The following is a 16,590-nucleotide window of genomic DNA, read 5'->3' on the forward strand; positions in this document are numbered from 1 at the left end:
GTTCACATACACTAAGTTGACTGTGCCTTTAAACAGCTTGGGAAATTTTAGTCAATTGGAGGTGTACCTGTGGATGTATTTCAGGGTCTACCTTCAAACCCAGTACCTCTTTGCTGGACATCATGGGAAAATCAAAAGAAATCAGCCAGGACCTCAGAAGATAAAACAATTGTTGACCTCCACAAGTCTTGTTCATCCTTGGGAGCAATACCCAAATGCCTGAAGGTACCACGTTCATCTGTACTAACAATAGCACGCAAGTATAAACACCATGGGACCACGCAGCCGTGAAACCGCTCAGTCTCCTAGAGATGAACGCAGCCGTCATATCGCTCCCTATAGATGAACGTACTTTGGTGCGAAAAGTGCAAGTCAATCCCAGAACAGAAAGAACCTTGTGAAGATGCTGGAGGAAACGGGTATGAAAGTATCTATTTCCACAGTAAAACTAGTCCTAAATCGACAACAAGGAAGAAGCCACTGCTCCAAAATCTCCATAAAAAAGCCAGACTATGGTTTGCAACTGCACATGGGGACAAAGATTGTACTTTTTGGAGAAATGTCCTCTGGTCTGATGAAACAAAAATAGAACTGTTTGGCCATAAAGACCATCATTATGTTTGGAGGAAAAAGTCGAAGAACACCATCCCAACCGTGAAGCATGGGGTGGCAGCATCATGTTGTGGGGGTGGCAGCATCATGTTGTGGGGATGCTTTTCTGCAGGAGGGACTGATGCACTTCACAAAATAGATGGCATTATGCATAGGAAAATTAAGTGGATATATTGAAGCAACATTTCAAGACATCAGTCAGGAAGTTAAAGCTTGGTCGCAAATGGGTCTTCCAATTGGACGATGACCCTAAGCATACTTCCAAAGTTGTGCGAAATGGCTTAAGGACAACAAAGTCAAGGTATTGGAGTGGCCATCACAAAGCCCTGACCTCAATCCTATAGAAAATGTGTGAGCAAGGAGGCCTACAAACCTGACTCAGTTACACCAACTCTGTCAGGAGGAATGGGCCAAAATTCACCCAACTTATTGCGGGAAGCTTGTGGAAGGCTACCTGAAATGTTTGATCCAAGTTAAACAATTTAAAGGCAATGCTAGTAAATATTAATTGAGTATGTGTAAACTTCTGACCCACTGGGAATGTGATGAAAGAAATAAAAGCAGAATTTAATCAATCATTCTACTATTATTCTGAGATTTCACATCATTAAAATAAAGTGGTAATCCTAACTGACCTAAAATAGGGAATTTTTACTAGGATAAAATTTCAGGAATCAGTGAAAAACTGAGTTTAAATGTAGTTGGATTAGGTGTTTGTAAACCTCCGACTTCAACAGTACACGGTCACGCAGTATGAATCTTATAACAGATCATGACGCTTTATGAGCATTCATAGAGCTGTATGTCCGTGCATGGCTGTGTAATGTGGCATGTTGGCAGTAGGGGCTGTGATGGGCAGGGTGAATGGTGCAAAAGGGCATTGTGCCTTATCCTTATAGACTAATTCTCTCTCCCAGGCCTCAAACAACCACACAATGAGGAATTGTCTCTCTCTCTCTTTCACACACACACGCGCACACACACACACACTAACAAGCCTTTTACACAGAGTGTGTTAGTGGGTTGTTGTTGTGCTTCCAGCCTGGGGTGTTTTGGGATGGATATACTGCAGGTGTCATGGCTGTGCTGTGTGCCACGGGAGCCGTTCATCTCCCGTTTTTAAATGTCTAACGTTCAAGCAACGCTCTGCTTTATGAGTGTGAACGTTAGCGTAACGCTTGGTGTTCATTGGGGCCGTAACTCCTGCCCGGTCCCCTCGGCGCTGTGGCTGGGATTTATCGTCCAGCTTACAGTGGAGGGATTGCCGCGGGGACCGTTAGCACTCGTTTGCTCGTTCCCTCGTTCTCTGGCTTGGTCATTTATTTGACATGTCCTTTAAGTCCTTTAAAGAATTGGGCGTTTCTGCCGAACGCCTGGGCTCTTTCTGCAGGAGATGGATGGGCCGTGTTCAAAGGTCTGTATGTTCTCCCTCCCTCCATCCCTCCATCCCCTGGTTCTCTCTTTTTATTCCCCTCCTCCTTCCTCTCTTCACTTTTCCTCCCTCTCTCCTCCTGAGCTTTATAGAGTGGTGTTACGCCTGTCAGCTAGCCAAGCAAGGGATTTGGGCATGTTTTGTTTCTGCCTCTCAAGATAATGCTCTCTCCTTTCTCCTGTGGAGAATAACAACAGGGAAAGTGGAGCGATAAAGCAGCACATGGACTTTAGCTTGTTTAGTTTGGGTTTGTAGTCTGGTTCCGTGGCACCACAGGCTGAAGTGGAGACTGAGACTGTGTGTGTGCTGGTACGTTCCAGCCCTATTCATGCAGTTGGCCCTGGGATCAATGGCAACTGTGCTGATTGTTCGAGGCTGGCGGACGTTTTAGAGAAATCGTTAAGATGTAAAACAAGCCATTGTGATCCCAGATTGTTCCCTCAGGGAGTCGTGGGTGTGTGTTTCTGTGCGCAGTCGCACACACCATTTCTCTTCTGAGGTATTGCAACAGAGTGTTGATTTTCTCTATTTAAAAAGCTTTTTATTTGTCACACACAAGGCCAATTGAATGTGATTCGTGACAACATTGACTACAGAGCAGAGAGAAAGAAGCAGAAAGGTTACAGAGACTTAGAAACATGAACTGACTTTACAGTGTATGGTGTGTGTGTGTGTGTGTTATGTTACCATATCATGTAGTGTTTTGTAATACAGTCCAGTCCAGGCCCAGACTAAATCCCTTCTACAGAGTGAGCCAGACCTGAATTAACACAATGCATTCCCTCTGCTCATCACCACACACCACACCACACACACACACACACACACACACACACAGACACACTTGTTTTACTATCCTTGTTGGGATCAAACAATTGATTCCGATTCAAAATCCTATTTTCCCGAACCTTAACCCCTAATTCTAATTCTAACCCTAATTTTAACCCTAAGCATAACCCCTTTTCATTGTGGGGACCCTCGAAGTGTCCCCACTTGTCAAAATTGTCCTTGTTTTAATATTCCTTGTGAGGACTTCTGGCCCCTACAAGGATAGTAAAACCAAAAAACAGACCCACACGTTCCCTGGTGTTGCTGTCCTCTTTTATCTTCTACTTTTAAAGTGGAGAGCTAGGCCTACTTGCTCAGAGCTAGGCCTACTTGCTCAGAGCTAGGCCTACTTGCTCAGAGGGAATCTGTTTTTCTTGAAATCATGTTATGTGGAGTAAAAATAATGTATGTACAGATCTCCCCTTCCTATGGATTGTGCTGTTTATCAATTTGAGCTGAACAAAGAGGTATAATGGGTTCGCACTAAAAGAATATGTTGCGTAAAGCTTACTTCATTATTCAAGGTTTTAAATGTTTCACTGCGTCAGGGATAACGCACACAGACGCTTCAGCTTTACAGCCTTCTTCATTGTGTAGGTCAGGGATAACGCACACAGACGCTTCAGCTTTACAGCCTTCTTCATTGTGTAGGTCAGGGATAACGCACACAGACGCTTCAGCTTTACAGCCTTCTTCGTTGTGTAGGTCAGGGATAACGCACACAGACGCTTCAGCTTTACAGCCTTCTTCATTGTGTAGGTCAGGGATAACGCACACAGACGCTTTAGCTTTACAGCCTTCTTCGTTGTGGTCAGGGATAACGCACACAGGGCTTTACAGCCTTCTATTGTGTAGGTCAGGGATAACGCACACAGACGCTTCAGCTTTACAGCCTTCTTCATTGTGTAGGTCAGGGATAACGCACACAGACGCTTCAGCTTTACAGCCTTCTTCATTGTGTAGGTCAGGGATAACGCACACAGACGCTTCAGCTTTACAGCCTTCTTCATTGTGTAGGTCAGGGATAACGCACACAGACGCTTCTTTACAGCTTCTTCAGCCTTCTTCATTGTGTAGGTCAGGGATCAATAACGCACACAGACGCTTCAGCTTTACAGCCTTCTTCATTGTGTAGGTCAGGGATAACGCACACAGACGCTTCAGCTTTACAGCCTTCTTCATTGTGTAGGTCAGGGATAACGCACACAGACGCTTCAGCTTTACAGCCTTCTTCATTGTGTAGGTCAGGGATAACGCACACAGACGCTTCAGCTTTACAGCCTTCTTCATTGTGTAGGTCAGGGATAACGCACACAGACGCTTCAGCTTTACAGCCTTCTTCATTGTGTAGGTCAGGGATAACGCACACAGACGCTTCAGCTTTACAGCCTTCTTCATTGTGTAGGTCAGGGATAACGGACGCTTCAGCTTTACAGCCTTCTTCATTGTGTAGGTCAGGGATAACGCACAGACGCTTCAGCTTTACAGCCTTCTTCATTGTGTAGGTCAGGGATAACGCACACAGACGCTTCAGCTTTACAGCCTTCTTCATTGTGTAGGTCATAACGGACGCTTCAGCTTTACAGCCTTCTTCATTGTGTAGGTCAGGGATAACGCACACAGACGCTTCAGCTTTACAGCCTTCTTCATTGTGTAGGTCAGGGATAACGCACACAGACGCTTCAGCTTTACAGCCTTCTTCGTTGTGTAGGTCAGGGATAACGCACACAGACGCTTCAGCTTTACAGCCTTCTTCATTGTGTAGGTCAGGGATAACGCACACAGACGCTTCAGCTTTACAGCCTTCTTCATTGTGTAGGTCAGGGATAACGCACACAGACGCTTCAGCTTTACAGCCTTCTTCATTGTGTAGGTCAGGGATAACGCACACAGACGCTTCAGCTTTACAGCCTTCTTCATTGTGTAGGTCAGGGATAACGCACACAGACGCTTCAGCTTTACAGCCTTCTTCATTGTGTAGGTCAGGGATAACGCACACAGACGCTTCAGCTTTACAGCCTTCTTCATTGTGTAGGTCAGGGATAACCTTCAGCCTTCTTCATTGTGTAGGTCAGGGATAACGCACACAGACGCTTCAGCTTTACAGCCTTCTTCATTGTGTAGGTCAGGGATAACGCACAGACGCTTCAGCTTTACAGCCTTCTTCATTGTGTAGGTCCGGGATAACGCACACAGACGCTTCAGCTTTACAGCCTTCTTCATTGTGTAGGTCAGGGATAACGCACACAGACGCTTCAGCTTTACAGCCTTCTTCATTGTGTAGGTCAGGGATAACGCACACAGACGCTTCAGCTTTACAGCCTTCTTCATTGTGTAGGTCAGGGATAACGCACACAGACGCTTCAGCTTTACAGCCTTCTTCATTGTGTAGGTCAGGGATAACGCACACAGACGCTTCAGCTTTACAGCCTTCTTCATTGTGTAGGTCAGGGATAACGCACACAGACGCTTCAGCTTTACAGCCTTCTTCATTGTGTAGGTCAGGGATAAGCGCTTTCAGCTTTACAGCCTTCTTCATTGTGTAGGTCAGGGATAACGCACACAGACGCTTCAGCTTTACAGCCTTCTTCATTGTGTAGGTCCGGGATAACGCACACAGACGCTTCAGCTTTACAGCCTTCTTCATTGTGTAGGTCAGGGATAACGCACACAGACGCTTCAGCTTTACAGCCTTCTTCATTGTGTAGGTCAGGGATAACGCACACAGACGCTTCAGCTTTACAGCCTTCTTCATTGTGTAGGTCAGGGATAACGCACACAGACGCTTCAGCTTTACAGCCTTCTTCATTGTGTAGGTCCGGGATAACGCACACAGACGCTTCAGCTTTACAGCCTTCTTCATTGTGTAGGTCAGGGATAACGCACACAGACGCTTCAGCTTTACAGCCTTCTTCATTGTGTAGGTCAGGGATAACGCACACAGACGCTTCAGCTTTACAGCCTTCTTCATTGTGTAGGTCAGGGATAACGCACACAGACGCTTCAGCTTTACAGCCTTCTTCATTGTGTAGGTCCGGGATAACACACACAGACGCTTCAGCTTTACAGCCTTCTTCATTGTGTAGGTCAGGGATAACGCACACAGACGCTTCAGCTTTACAGCCTTCTTCATTGTGTAGGTCCGGGATAACGCACACAGACGCTTCAGCTTTACAGCCTTCTTCATTGTGTAGGTCAGGGATAACGCACACAGACGCTTCAGCTTTACAGCCTTCTTCATTGTGTAGGTCCGGGATAACGCACACAGACGCTTCAGCTTTACAGCCTTCCTCATTGTGTAGGTCAGGGATAACGCACACAGACGCTTCAGCTTTACAGCCTTCTTCGTTGTGTAGGTCAGGGATAACGCACACAGACGCTTCAGCTTTACAGCCTTCTTCGTTGTGTAGGTCAGGGATAACGCACACAGACGCTTCAGCTTTACAGCCTTCTTCGTTGTGTAGGTCCGGGATAACGCACACAGACGCTTCAGCTTTACAGCCTTCTTCATTGTGTAGGTCAGGGATAACGCACACAGACGCTTCAGCTTTACAGCCTTCTTCATTGTGTAGGTCAGGGATAACGCACACAGACGCTTCAGCTTTACAGCCTTCTTCATTGTGTAGGTCAAATGTTCTTTCATCCAGAACAGCATTTGTAATGATCAACAGTTGAGCAGCAGGTGCTTCTAATCAGGGTTGTACCTCATCTGCCAATCAGGGCCCCTCTGGTCTACTTGTATCCATATTAGTCACAAAGAGAGACACAAAGAGAGACAGAATTATAGGGGACGGGAGAGGGCACGAAGAACAACTCACCAATCAATCCCCTAAATACGTCACATCAATTAATGTGACAGCCCACCGCGAAGGGCATCAGGCACAGCCGTTCATAAATATGTGTGGCCAACCTCATAGACGATATGCAGAATCTGATATATACCGTGTGTAACAGTGTAAATGTGGCTTATAGGAAGGAGGTGGAATCTAATAATTTGTTTAAACCGTGTGGAAATAGATCATTGGATGTATATAATCACGTGGCTTCTCTTTGGAGTAATGTGTTGTCAAAGTCACCTACTCTGCGTGATGGATGAATCTTTTCCATCACGACGCAATGCATTTTATTAATAGAAGGATTTTGTTCTATAAAGTGTCTCGCAACTGGTGAGGTGATATCTTGACGTCTAATTTGGATTTATGTTCTCCAAGACGTACTTTCAAGGTGCGGGATTATTATTATCAGGTTACAGGTTACACAGTGCACCCAGCCTTGAACCAGCTGCTACCCCAGTGAACCTCTCCTTCCCATCTTCCTGAGAATGTCTTCCATGTCAAGTCAGATGTAGCTTCTGTGATCTGTTGTGTAACCTAGCGCCCCCTGTCGTCTCTTTTCAGTAACGGCACGGCCGGGAAGATGAACGGGGCGTTGGAGCATTCGGACCAGCCCGACCCAGACGCCATCAAGATGTTCGTGGGCCAGATCCCTCGCTCCTGGTCAGAGAAGGAGCTGAAGGAGCTGTTTGAGCCCTACGGCGCCGTTTATCAGATCAACATCCTCCGAGACCGCAGCCAGAACCCTCCACAGAGCAAAGGTATGGCAGAGAGACAGTCACACACACACACACACACACACAGCCAGAACGCTCAGCCGAACAAAGTTAAGAGTTAAGATGGAGAATCACTCACTCACAGCTAAGGTAATCCTACAGAGCAAAAGTAAGGAATAAACACAAAGGCATACTGTACAGTACACATGGATACATTCTATAGGTCGACCGATTAGGATTTTTCAACGCCGATACCGTTTATTGAAGGCCCAAAAAAGCCGATACCGATTAATCGGCCGATTTAAAAAAAAAAAGTTGTTTATTTGTAATAACGACAATTACAACAATACTGAATTAACACTTATTTTAACTTAATATAAAACATCAATAAAATCAATTTAGCCTCAAATAAATAATGAAACATGTTCAATTTAGTTTAAATAATGCAAAAACAAAGTGTTGGAGAAGAAAGTAAAAGTGCAATATGTGCCATGTAAAAAAGCTAACGTTTAAGTTCCTTGCTCAGAACATGAGAACATATGAAAGTTGGTGGTTCCTTTTAACATGAGACTTCAATATTCCAAGGTAAGAGGTTTTAGGTTATAGTTAATATAGTATTTAATATAGTATTTATAGGACTATTTCTCTATACCATTTGTATTTCATATACTATTGGATGTTCTTATAGGCACTATAGTATTGCCAGTGTAACAGTATAGCTTCCGTCCCCCTCCTTGCCAAATCTAAAAGCGAGTGACGTTTGAAACAGTATTAGCGCACACCCAGCTAACTAGCTAGCCATTTCACATTGGTTAAACCAGCCATTAGGCTGATAGGCTTGAAGTCATAAACAGCCCTGTGCTTGCGAAGAGCTGCTGGCAAAATGCACGGAAGTGCTGTTTGAATGAATGATTACGGGCCTGCTGCTGTTGCTCAGTCAGACTGCTCTATCAAATCAGACTTAATTATAACATAATAACACACAGAAATACGAGCCTTTGGTCATTAATATGATCGAATCCTGAAACGATCATTTCGAAAACAAAACGTTTATTCTTTCATTGAAATATGGAACCGTTTGGTATTTTATCTAGTCTAAATATTCTTGTTACATTGCACAACCTTCAATGTATGTCATAATTACGTAAAATTCTGGCAAATTAGTTCGCAATGAGCCAGGCAGCCCAAACTGTTGCATATACCCTGACTCTGCGTGCAATGAACGCAAGAGAAATGACACAATTTCACCTGGTTAATATTGCCTGCTAAACTGGATTAGTAGTTATAACTAGTGATTATGATTGATTGTTTTTTTATAAGATAAGTTTAATGCTAGCTAGCAATTTACCTTGGCTTCTACTGCATTCACGTAACAGGCAGGCTACTCGTGGAGTGCAATGGTTAGAGCGTTGGACTAGTTAACTGTGTGGTTGCAAGATTGGAACCCTGAGCTGACAAGGTGAAAATCTGTCGTTCTGCCCCTGAACATTGCAGTTAAACCTGAACATTGCAGTTAACCACAGTTCCTAGGCAGTCATTGAAAATAAGAATGTGTTCTTAACTGACTTGCCTAGTTAAATCAAAGGTATAAAATAATAACAATAATAAATGGAAATCGGTGCCCAAAAATACAGATTTCCGATTGTTATGAACTTGAAATCGGATCTAATTAATCGGCCATTCCGATTAATCGGTCGACCTCTAATACATTCCATCAATGCCAGCCTGATATTTCTCTGAAACTGTGTCTTTGACACAAAACACAATTAATATATACATGTTCATCTCATCTGCCTTTTCCTGATGAACAATTCGGAGAGAAAACAAAAGAGGCAGCAGAGCCGACAATGAGACAATGCTCCGGCCACATTAGCAGACACACATCAAACACACACACAGAGACAGAGACAGAGACAGAGACAGAGAGAGAGAGAGACAGAGAGACAGAGAGAGAGAGAGACACACACACACACAGAGACCGAGACAGAGACAGAGACAGAGAGAGAGACACACACACACACACAGAGACCGAGACAGAGAGAGAGAGAGAGAGAGAGAGGCAACAGAATGCACTGTGATGACAGGCAGCATGAGGAGACAGTGGGAGTAGGCGGATGGAAGATGCATGGATGAGAGGGAGACGGAGAAAGAGGAGATTTTGGAGACACACCTGTTTGTCATATTTTATTTATCTTCACCAAATCAAGAAATAAAAAGGAAGAATGGAAGGGGAGCAAGAGTTTTCCCTCACCTCCCCATCCCCACAGCATCTCTCTGTTTTCCCTCACCTCCCCATCCCCACAGCATCTCTCTGTTCGCTCTCTGTTTTCCCTCACCTCCCCATCCCCACAGCATCTCTCTGTTTTCCCTCACCTCCCCATCCCTACAGCATCTCTCTGTTCACTCTCTGTTTTCCCTCACCTCCCCATCCCCACAGCATCTCTCTGTTTTCCCTCACCTCCCAATCCCCACAGCATCTCTCTGTTCACTCTCTGTTTTCCCTCACCTCCCCATCCCCACAGCATCTCTCTGTTCGCTCTCTGTTTTCCCTCACCTCCCCATCCCCACAGCATCTCTCTGTTCACTCTCTGTTTTCCCTCACCTCCCCATCCCCACAGCATCTCTCTGTTTTCCCTCACCTCCCCATCCCCACAGCATCTCTCTGTTCGCTCTCTGTTTTCCCTCACCTCCCCATCCCCACAGCATCTCTCTGTTCACTCTCTGTTTTCCCTCACCTCCCCATCCCCACAACATCTCTCTGTTTTCCCTCACCTCCCCATCCCTACAGCATCTCTCTGTTCGCTCTCTGTTTTCCCTCACCTCCCCATCCCCACAACATCTCTCTGTTTTCCCTCACCTCCCCATCCCTACAGCATCTCTCTGTTCGCTCTCTGTTTTCCCTCACCTCCCCATCCCCACAGCATCTCTCTGTTCACTCTCTGTTTTCCCTCACCTCCCCATCCCCACAACATCTCTCTGTTTTCCCTCACCTCCCCACCCCCACAGCATCTCTCTGTTTTCCCTCACCCCCCCATCCCTACAGCATCTCTCTGTTCGCTCTCTGTTTTCCCTCACCTCCCCATCCCCACAGCATCTCTCTGTTCGCTCTCTGTTTTCCCTCACCTCCCCATCCCCACAGCATCTCTCTGTTCACTCTCTGTTTTCCCTCACCTCCCCATCCCCACAACATCTCTCTGTTCGCTCTCTGTTTTCCCTCACCTCCCCATCCCCACAGCATCTCTCTGTTCGCTCTCTGTTTTCCCTCACCTCCCCATCCCCACAGCATCTCTCTGTTTTCCCTCACCTCCCCATCCCCACAGCATCTCTCTGTTTTCCCTCACCCCCCATCCCCACAGCATCTCTCTGTTCGCTCTCTGTTTTCCCTCACCTCCCCATCCCCACAGCATCTCTCTGTTTTCCCTCACCTCCCCATCCCCACAGCATCTCTCTGTTTTCCCTCACCTCCCCATCCCCACAGCATCTCTCTGTTCGCTCTCTGTTTTCCCTCACCTCCCCACCCCCACAGCATCTCTCTGTTCGCTCTCTGTTTTCCCTCACCTCCCCATCCCCACAGCATCTCTCTGTTCGCTCTCTTTTTTTCCCTCACCTCCCCATCCCCATCCCCACAGCATCTCTCTGTTCGCTCTCTGTTTTCCCTCACCTCCCCATCCCCACAGCATCTCTCTGTTCGCTCTCTGTTTTCCCTCACCTCCCCATCCCCACAGCATCTCTCTGTTCGCTCTCTGTTTTCCCTCACCTCCCCATCCCCACAACATCTCTCTGTTTTCCCTCACCTCCCCATCCCCACAGCATCTCTCTGTTTTCCCTCACCTCCCCATCCCCACAGCATCTCTCTGTTTTCCCTCGCCTCCCCATCCCCACAGCATCTCTCTGTTTTCCCTCACCTCCCCATCCCCACAGCATCTCTCTGTTTTCCCTCACCTCCCCACCCCCACAGCATCTCTCTGTTCTGCTCCCTCTGTTTTCCCTCACCTCCCCATCCCCACAACATCTCTCTGTTCACTCTCTGTTTTCCCTCACCTCCCCATCCCTACAGCATCTCTCTGTTCGCTCTCTGTTTTCCCTCACCTCCCCATCCCCACAGCATCTCTCTGTTCGCTCTCTGTTTTCCCTCACCTCCCCATCCCCACAGCATCTCTCTGTTCGCTCTCTGTTTTCCCTCACCTCCCCATCCCCACAGCATCTCTCCCTCACCTTCCCCACAGCAGCTCTCTGTTTTCCCTCACCTCCCCATCCCCACAGCATCTCTCTGTTCGCTCTCTGTTTTCCCTCACCTCCCCATCCCCACAACATCTCTCTGTTTTCCCTCACCTCCCCATCCCCACAGCATCTCTCTGTTTTCCCTCACCTCCCCATCCCCACAGCATCTCTCTGTTTTCCCCTCGCCTCCCCATCCCCACAGCATATCTCTGTTTTCCCTCACCTCCCCATCCCCACAGCATCTCTCTGTTTTCCCTCACCTCCCCACCCCCACAGCATCTCTCTGTTCGCTCTCTGTTTTCCCTCACCTCCCCATCCCCACAACATCTCTCTGTTCACTCTCTGTTTTCCCTCACCTCCCCATCCCCACAACATCTCTCTGTTTTCCCTCACCTCCCCATCCCCACAGCATCTCTCTGTTCACTCTCTGTTTTCCCTCACCTCCCCATCCCCACAGCATCTCTCTGTTTTCCCTCACCTCCCCATCCCCACAGCATCTCTCTGTTCACTCTCTGTTTTCCCTCACCTCCCCATCCCCACAGCATCTCTCTGTTTTCCCTCACCTCCCCATCCCCACAGCATCTCTCTGTTCGCTCTCTGTTTTCCCTCACCTCCCCATCCCCACAGCATCTCTCTGTTCGCTCTCTGTTTTCCCTCACCTCCCCATCCCCACAGCATCTCTCTGTTTTCCCTCACCTCCCCATCCCTACAGCTTCTCTCTGTTCGCTCTCTGTTTTCCCTCACCTCCCCATCCCTACAGCATCTCTCTGTTCACTCTCTGTTTTCCCTCACCTCCCCATCCCCACAACATCTCTCTGTTCGCTCTCTGTTTTCCCTCACCTCCCCATCCCTACAGCATCTCTCTGTTCGCTCTCTGTTTTCCCTCACCTCCCCATCCCCACAGCATCTCTCTGTTCGCTCTCTGTTTTCCCTCACCTCTCTCTCCATCCCTCTCCCTCTTTCTGAGTCACAAGCTTCCACAAGCCTTGACACAGCAATTCAGCAGTCTGCCAAGGGGAGACAGTGACATACCTAAATCAAATCATTCGGCCTCAACTCACTGTCATGCGCTATGTGTTTGAGTCTGAGTGTGTTCATGCTTATGTGTCTCTCTCGCTCTCTCTTTCTCCTCCTCTGTCTGTGTCCCTAACCTCTGGATGACTTCTCTTCCTCGTTGTGAGACCAAAACATTGCTCTCGTCAGCCTCTCCTCTCTTCCTCCATTTTGTCTTTCTCTGTCGCTAAGCCCTTGAGTCGTTCTGATTTCTCTGGTTGATGAGTCAAAGTGTGGGAGAGTGTCACTCATAGACACTTTACTTTAAGTAGGGAAAACAGCCTCTCCTCTCTTCCTTGAGACTGTAAACACTCAACAATCTCTCCATCTCTCGCTCTCTCTCTTTCTCTGGCCTGTAAAATGGAGGATTGGATTGAACAGGAAATTGACTGTTTGATAGAGAGCTCTGTCTAGGCTTGTATATTCCCAGGCTTTAGGCGCTGTTGTTTTCTCGTCATTGCGTAAGAACTCTCTAGCGCGACATGGCCTTGTCAGAGCCCTCACACACGGTGGAGCCGCAATGGCCCCTCTCGGCTCCACAGTTGCACTGGAGCCAATTCTCATTTCATTGGTGTCAAGGAAAATGTGCCCCTTTCCCCCAGGTCTGTTTAGCTTAAATGAATGACCATATTTTCAGAGTGGTCTCAGTTAGATGGTTGAGAGAGTGTGCTCCGTTGCCCTTGGCGATCCAGAGGCCGGGTCAACAGCTCTCCTTCTCTTGACTATTACTAGAGTAATTTGGATTTGTGAAGTGGAGTTTTATTTTATTTTCTCTCCTCTCTCTCTCTCTCTCTCTCTCTCCATTCTTCTCTAATCCATTGATGGTGGATACACATTTCCAGTTGACACACATATTCCTCCATACACATACTGTTACTGATGCTTCTAGAAAATGTTTTCCTCCATTTTTCATGTAAAAGATGGCACAATGAATACATTTTACATCAGTGAGTTTGTAGACAGTGTTTCCCGTCTGAGTGGTCTTGTTGTCTTTCGATGGTTATTCTGCAGGAAGGGCAGCTGCTAGGTGAGTTGAGTCTGGACTGGACGATCTGATGGATGCTGTGTGTGTCTGTGTGAACGCTGGCCAGTGCAGTCTGGACAGTTTAGTTTGGCTGCTGTTACTTTAATGTGTTAAGTGTCAATAAACAGATGAGTGGAGAGCGAGAGAGAATTTGATTTAGCACTGAGAGAGGGGGATGAGAGGGGGATGAGAGAGGGATGAGAGAGGGAGGAGAGAGGGAGGAGAGAGGGCCAGAGGGGTAAACAAAGACAGTCCTCCTCTCTCAACAACAGTTTGCATCCCAGGTTTGTTTGCATCTGTTGTCTAGCCGGGTGCGTACAGCACAGTTGTGAGTGTGTGTGTGTGTGTGTGTGTGTGTGTGTGTGTGTGTGTGTGTGTGTGTGTGTGTGTGTGTGTGTGTGTGTGTGTGTGTGTGTGTGTGTTGACAGGGGACATACTATGTCATTAATCTTAATGATCGCGCCTGTCCTCATGGAGGACACACAAAATGGGTGTAATGTCTTCATTAGCAAGTTGTATATACTGCACAATTCTCCCGACATGGTGTCTGAAAGAACGACACCCCATATCAGCAACACACACGCTGAAATATAATAATAGCTCACAGTATCTGATTCTCCATCACCACTCTCCATGTACATCCACTCTGGGGTTTCCCACTGTAGTATCCAGGGGCATCCAGCTCTCCAATGGCACACATTCACCTTTACAATTCTAATTCAACCGCATTCTCCCTCAACGCTGAGGTAACGCTCGACAAACGCTTTGCCTCCCAACACAATTATCTCCTCTAATGGATTCAGTAGAGACCGGGCCGACCGGAGTCAGAACACTGATTTATTTAATTCTTTCCTAAAGCAGCACAGCCAATTAGATTGCCATAACAAGACATTCGCTGTGTTAGCGGTCTACCCAAGTCCAATTAGTGAGCGACTGCAGGTGGATTTTATAATGGCCTGGGGGGGGAGATGTGTGTATTGGCATGTGCAGTGTTGGAAGCCTACTCTGTGTGTGTTTGGGGTTAGCCAGGGAACAGCGTTTTTGAGGATTTAATTTGGAGCAGTTTCTCCACAGTTAGTTGTGGTAGATTTGTAAAGTGCTTTGTGTCCTAATCTGGTCTGAAGGTACAGTGGACATAAGGAGAAATTGCCAGACAAAGATCCAATCTTCTCAACACAGGCCACTATGGCTGAATGTACCTCCCAACCCCGTCTCTCACTCTCTTCAACACAGGCCACTATGGCTGAATGTACCTCCCAACCCCCGTATCTCACTCTCTTCAACACAGGCCACTATGGCTGAATGTACCTCCCAACCCCGTCTCTCACTCTCTTCAACACAGGCCACTATGGCTGAATGTACCTCCCAACCCCGTCTCTCACTCTCTTCAACACAGGCCTCTATGGCTGAATGTACCTCCCAACCCCGTCTCTCACTCTCTTCAACACAGGCCACTATGGCTGAATGTACCTCCCAACCCCCGTCTCTCACTCTCTTCAACACAGGCCACTATGGCTGAATGTACCTCCCAACCCCCGTCTCTCACTCTCTTCAACACAGGCCACTATGGCTGAATGTACCTCCCAACCCCCGTCTCTCACTCTCTTCAACACAGGCCACTATGGCTGAATGTACCTCCCAACCCCTGTCTCTCACTCTCTTCCCACTCTATCAATCCACTCCTCTCCTACTTTATTGAGTATGATCTATTTCTCTCTCTCTCTCACACACACACACACACACACACACACACACACACACACACACACACACACACACACACACACACACACACACACAGTGTATAGTGTTCTCCCGTGTAGCCACTCTAACCAGAGGGTGGTGTGGTCAGTAATTGCAGCAGCAGAGTTAATTAACGTGGGTCAGAGGCTGGGGGTGAAGGGGTTCTTCCTGGGTGCTGGGGCCCAGTGAAGAGGTGCCCTCTAACTCCCCTCCCTCACATTCATCTCCTCCATCTAGCTCTGCACGACCAGATTAGTGCTGTTCATTCCTCTCCATCTCTATTGCGCTGTCTCCTCTATCCCCTCCCTGTTAATAAACCATGCTAACATTCTGTTCCTCGTTTGCTGCACTCAATCTGCAATCTGACGAAATCTTTCCGCTCTTTTTCACCCCTCCCTCCATCACTCCCTCCCTCCCCCCCGAACCTACCTACCTACCTCCCTCCTCCATGCCAGTCCTCTCTTCTCTTATACCCCTCTCCTTCCATCCATGCCTCTTCACCCCCTCCCTCCCTCCCTCCCCCTCCCTCCCTCCCTCCATGCCAGTCCTCTCTTCTCTTACCCCTCTCCTTCCATCCATGCCTCTTCACCCCCTCCCTCCCTCCCCCTCCCTCCCTCCCTCCCTCCCTCCCTCCCTCCCTCCCTCCATGCCAGTCCTCTCTTCTCTTTACCCCTCTCCTTCCATCCATGCCTCTTCACCCCTCCCTCCCTCCCCCCCTCCCTCCCTCCATGCCAGTCCTCTCTTCTCTTACCACTCTCCTTCCATCCATGCCTCTTCACCCCCTCCCTCCCTCCATCCCTCCCTCCCCCTCCCTCCCTCCATGCCAGTCCTCTCTTCTCTTACCCCTCTCCTTCCATCCATGCCTCTTCACCCCCTCCCTCCCTCCCCCTCCCTCCCTCCCTCCCATGCCAGTCCTCTCTTCTCTTACCCCTCTCCTTCCATCCATGCCTCTTCACCCCCTCCCTCCCTCCATCCCTCCCTCCCCCCTGCCTCCCTCCATGCCAGTCCTCTCTTCTCTTACCCCTCTCCTTCCATCCATGCCTCTTCACCCCCTCCTCCCTCATCTTTTATTTTTCCTCTCCCCTCCTCTCTCTCTGTCTACGATGATGGTGTGGACCTGTGGTTGTG

At 47.9% G+C, this 16,590-nt stretch overlaps 1 protein-coding gene across 16 annotated transcripts in view; it reads left to right on the top strand.

The window, feature by feature from the left end:
• LOC115119253 (CUGBP Elav-like family member 2) overlaps positions 1-16,590 on the top strand; it is a 262,492-nt gene that overhangs the window by 133,549 nt on the left and 112,353 nt on the right. For all 16 annotated transcript variants that reach the window (XM_065008230.1, XM_065008228.1, XM_065008242.1 and 13 more), the window contains one exon: positions 7,270-7,466. In XM_065008230.1, the coding sequence (XP_064864302.1) occupies positions 7,270-7,466 (197 nt within the window). The remainder of the gene's footprint in view (positions 1-7,269; positions 7,467-16,590) is intronic.

The sequence above is a fragment of the Oncorhynchus nerka genome, linkage group LG23, assembly GCF_034236695.1.
Source record: "Oncorhynchus nerka isolate Pitt River linkage group LG23, Oner_Uvic_2.0, whole genome shotgun sequence".
Lineage (NCBI taxonomy): Eukaryota > Metazoa > Chordata > Actinopteri > Salmoniformes > Salmonidae > Oncorhynchus > Oncorhynchus nerka.